This window comes from Saccopteryx leptura, chromosome 6, assembly GCF_036850995.1.
Source record: "Saccopteryx leptura isolate mSacLep1 chromosome 6, mSacLep1_pri_phased_curated, whole genome shotgun sequence".
Classification (NCBI taxonomy): domain Eukaryota; kingdom Metazoa; phylum Chordata; class Mammalia; order Chiroptera; family Emballonuridae; genus Saccopteryx; species Saccopteryx leptura.
In genome coordinates, this window is record NC_089508.1 from 80,217,555 (window position 1) to 80,222,538 (window position 4,984).

The 4,984-nt window shown below is 55.4% G+C and overlaps 1 protein-coding gene across 1 annotated transcript; it reads right to left on the reverse strand.

Moving 5' to 3' along the window:
• Positions 1–857: 857 nt before the first annotated feature.
• Positions 858–2,982, reverse strand: CHST14 (carbohydrate sulfotransferase 14). The gene has a single exon (XM_066343467.1). The coding sequence runs from the start codon at positions 2,751–2,753 to the stop codon at positions 1,623–1,625; it is 1,131 nt and encodes a 376-aa protein (XP_066199564.1). The 5' UTR covers positions 2,754–2,982; the 3' UTR covers positions 858–1,622.
• Between the last annotated feature and the right edge of the window lie 2,002 nt (positions 2,983–4,984).

Genomic DNA, 4,984 nt, shown 5'->3' on the forward strand with positions numbered 1-4,984 from the left:
TGGGACTTCATCAGTATGGCTGACTCCAAGTACAGTGCTCTTCTGTCCTGTAGCAAGATGTACACCTTGGTTCTGCTCGGCCATGTACATGCCTATTATATGCCAGCCCTTTGGCTAGGTTCTGAGAACAAGACAGACATGGTCTCAGCTTCACACAATTCAGTCTCAGTGGGGAGACTGCCAAGTAACAGGACCATTACAACAGAGCATGGTGAGTGCTATCTGAAGTCAAGTCCCCGAAGCCAAGGGCACCCTGAAGAGGGACACCTGACCCCAGACAAGAGATCAGGTAAGGCCTCCTGGTGAATCATGGCAGATCCACCAGTGTCCAGAGAAGCTGCCTTCCCCAATTTCTCCAGTCAGGCCAGTAGCAAGGCTAGGTAGGTATACATCCTCCCACATCACCCACAACTTCCTCTGGACTGAAGTCGGCAAGAGCCTGCCCCTCACTCAACCTCCTTGCCTTCCTTGTAAGTCTCAAGGACAGGGATAACTCCCCTTGCTCACTTAACGATCCCCTTTTTCATTTGGGGGCCTCCTCAGTCAAGAACCATGCCTGCTTAAGAAGAGGAGCAGCCAGTGTCTCACACCCACCTCCTTCTTCAGGGACTAGGCCAGGGGGGTGTGCTATTCATAATGGGGTTTGCCCTTCAGTGTCATCCAGAAGCTGAGCCTGTGACCAGGTATGGTCTCTGGGGAGCCCTCAGCTTTTCCATCGTATGTCAGTGGCTCACTAGACTGGCCCAAACAAGTTACACTCTGTTTTCCTTTCTCTACCTACAAGCTCCCTCCTCCTGACCTGGGGAGACAGACATCTGGGGGATTTGCTGGATGCACAGGAGGGAATATCCAAGATGCTGACTTTGTATACAAAACAGCTTTATTAAAACTTTCAGCTATTAGGAAAACAAAGTCTTCACAAGGGTTCTATCAAAAATTACAAATTTTAAATAAATGTGTCAGAAAAGTGGCAGCCAGATACACCAGCCACAGTCATAATTTGGGGGGAAAGGGGGAGTGCCTAGAGCCCCAGGAAGCTGGGCACAGGGGTCTTTGGATGCCTGCCGGGCCAGGTTACCAGGCAAGAGCTCTGATTGTTTTCTTTTCCTTGGAAAAACAGAAAAAAAATGGCACGTGTAGGAAATTCTGAGTCTGAAGCAGAAAGGCACAAAAGTTATTTGTAAGGCACAACTGCTAACTCATGAATGAATGGGTGATCAGAGCCACAGGGCCCCTGGCTCTGGTTGTGCTCCTGATAGGTGCCACCTCTGGATATGGTCACAGCTTAAGGTAAGGTAGATCAAGTGGACTGCACAATCCCTTCAGTCCATCTGTAGAACAGATGTGTTGCTTCACTGACAAACTGGCATCTGGCTTTGCTGCCAGGACAAGAAAGATCTCACTGGCCTCCAAGAAATCCCCCCAATGGGAGAGCACCAGGCCTCCCGTCCAACCCTGTCTTCTGAGCCATGGTGAGCACCCACCCTGGACAAAAAACTTCTGAAGGCAGTCCCTACCATCCAGACATCTGGTGACACTCCAGGCCTCAGAGCCAGGGTTTCTCTGAATGGAAGGCACAAGAGTTGGCATTGTCCCCAACAGCTGCTGGCCCATAACCATGGTCACTGGTGACAGGCCTCCCTGGTGACATTGGGCAGTGGGTAGGCAAAGAGGGAGAAGTCCAGGATATACTTAGGCAGCACGTCCTGCAGCAGGGACCGTGGGGCACTGCACAGGTGGTAGTGCAGGCTTTCGCGGCTGGCAGGCCGGTACCAGGCCTGGCGAGCTGGGAATCGAACATGGGGTGGTGCCTGCACCCACTCCAGCACCTGGTTGGCATCAGCCTCCAGCCTCTCATAGGAGCCTACAAAGTCATAACGCACAGCACAAGGCTGGCACAGGTGGTACACGGGCATCCAATGCTCATTCATACGCTCTGGGTCCTCGTCCACTAGGTACCTCAGGAACTCAGGGAAGGTGACATCGTCTCCTGCGGGGCTGGGCCCTGCTCCTGCCCTGTACCGCCTCACAATCTCAGCCCCATAGCGTTGCTGGTACTCTCGGATCTCACCAAACTTATTGCGGTAAGCAGAGAGAAGGCGTTCCAAGGGGTCCCTCACAAACAGGAACTTGAAGTAGTGCTGCAGGCGGTAGCGAATCTCTTCAGGCCGCAGGTCTGCCAGGAACACCAGGTCATTGCGATGGTCCATCTTGAGGCGGACGTCCACGTTGTCCAAGACGCCCGCAAGCACCTTCAGCACCCGCTTCCAGTTAGAGCAGGCCACTTTGGGGACGTAGCAATAGAGGAAGCGGTAGCGATCACTCACGAGAATGTGGCGCAGCAGGGTGCGCCGCTGTCCCACCGGCAAGTCCCAAGGGTCCCGGGGCATGCCTGGTTGTCCGCACACTGCCCGCAAGGTCCGGTTCCGGATGTCCTGCCTCACCTGCAAGTCCGAATCCCCGGTATCCAGGGACAGCCCCCCAGGCCGGGGGACCGTCCCGCGCCAGGCTGCGCCCTCGCGGTTGGGAGGGTGCAGGGGAAGAGGCTTCATCTCTGCCAGGATGCCCCGCTCGATCATGAGCAGCAGCCCACTGGAGGCCACGATCACCGCGAACATCAGCATAGACGGCAGCAGCAGGGGTGGCCCCCCCATCCCGGCCCTGGCCCTGCCCAGTGGCGTCCGTCTCAGCGCCCGGCCCAGGGGCTCGGCGCCATCTGGGGCCGCCAGAGGGGTCAACGGGCGGGGGAACATGGAGCTCCGGGGGTGGGGGCCTGCACCAGCCGGCAGACACTGGAGCTGCCTGCCAGGGAGGCGGGCTCGGGGTAGGGGCAGACTCCGAGGATTTGGGGCCGCAGCGCTGGGCGGGATCAGGGAGGGAAGACCCCGGCACGCGCGGGGGTGGCCAGCTTCGGGGCAGAGGCTCTGGTGTAGGAGATGAGTGGCGAGCGGCGAGCGGCGGGCGGCGGGCGGCGGGCGGCTGGAGGGCGCGGCGGGAGACCAGGGCCGGATGTCCCGCCCGGCAGCTCCCCGCCCCCGGCCCCGCCGTGACACAGGCGCGGGGCGGGCTCAGTCGCGGGGCGGGGAGAGGGGCGGGTACCCCTGCAGTGAATGGGCTAGGAGGGCCAGTGCAGACCCCAACCCGGGAGAGGGCGCCTGATGCAGGGCCGTCCTGGTCTTGGGGTAAAAAGCTGCCGAGGTCTCAAAGATCTGGGCGCAAAGAGTGCTTTAAGGGAGCGGACGGAGAGAACCTACACTCAACCACCCTGCTGCACTCTCTGGCCAGGCTGAGAGCCCTTCGAAACAGCTGGTCTGGAGGAAGCCACGCCTCCTCACCCTGCGCCAGTGCTGAGTCCAAACTTCTCAGAGGCCCGTTTCTGGCTTTAAGCAGGGTGTCCAGTGTGTTCCCCCTGCCCACCGTCCTAGCCACTCCAGTAAAGAGAAATAACCATGGCGACCCTTAAATTTAACTGTACCTGGCTGATTAGTGTTTATCCACTGGATAATTCTGAACATCCTTCCTCCAGGCATGGAGAGGTGGGCTAACTAGGTCCCTGTGGTAAGGGGGCCAATAACAAGTTCGTGTCTCTTGACCAAAGGTGTGGTCACTATACTTTGAAAAGCAGCAGCTAGCTTCCTTGCTTGAAGTTAAACATATGCTCCATGACACCAGGTTGGCCATGTGGGCTAGAGGCAGATATGGGAATGCCCTGGATGTCACTGGCCAGCCTCTCCCCACATGAACTGGACACCTTCCTTGCTAAGTATTTATTTATTTTTATTTTTTTACAGAGAGTCAGAGAGAGGGATAGACAGGGACAGACAGACAGGAACAGATAGATGAGAAGCATCAATCATTAGTTTTTCGTTGCACATTGCAACACCTTAATTGTTCATTGATTGCTTTCTTATTCGTGCCTTGACCGCGGGCCTTCAGCAGACCGAGTAACCCCTTGCTCGAGCCAGGGAGCTTGGGCTCAAGATGGGGAGCTTTTTGCTCAAACCAGATGAGTCCTCGCTCAAGCTGGCGACCTCGGGGTCTCAAACCTGGGTTTTCCGCATCCCAGTCTGATGCTCTATCCACTGCGCCACCGCCCAGTCAGGCCCTTGCTAATTATTTAGACATCACCCTGTTATGTATGGAGATTAGGGAGGCTCTTAAGTACTGTAGTAATGTGATTCTAGTCCACATTTATTGAGGCAGATGCCTGTTCAGTGTTTTGTCATTTCTCCTTCATTTGTCATAATAGTCACCCTGGGAAGGAGGTGCCATGGCATTTCCACTGCACAGGTTAAGAGAGAGGCTCGGGGAAGCTGACACTGTATGGTTTGGTCTGACTCTATCTAAATTACTAATCACCATTCTTCAGAGATGAATGGGGGACAGAAGTAGAATGGTTGGGAGGAAGGAAGAGCTGACCCAGGGCATGCTGTACTGAGGAGTGATGAAACAGTAGAGGCCAGAAGCTTTGAGTTTAGTGGGCAAATGGTGCTAGTGTTGACCAGATGAATTCAGAAGGATGAGGGGTTCTGAAGGATGAGACGAAGCTAGAAGGCTCCTGGATGCCCCCCAATCCTAGCAACACAGGGTGAGCCTTCATTCTCTCAGCAAGCAGTGCCAGTTGCTTGATACTGGGACCCTAGGCCAGTTTCTGCTGGTCAGCTTCCTAAGGGCATGACCCAAGGTAGTGAGGTGCTATCTTCACTGTGCACATATTTGGGGACCAGTTCCCAGGTCACCCACCAGGTGAGGGCTGGAAACACAAGAATTTCTGTCCAGGCAAGTGGCTCTGGCTACCACTGTGCTAAGTACTCCCATTCCCTGTCTTCTCTCCTCCCTCTGCTTTCCCCTACTTTCCCGCTCTCTGCTTACTGATACTTACTGGCTTTAGTGAGCCCCACACACTGCAGGAGTTAAGAGGGACTCCCAAATTAGAGCCTCACCACAATCACACACAAAAAGATGACAGGACACAGAGGAAATA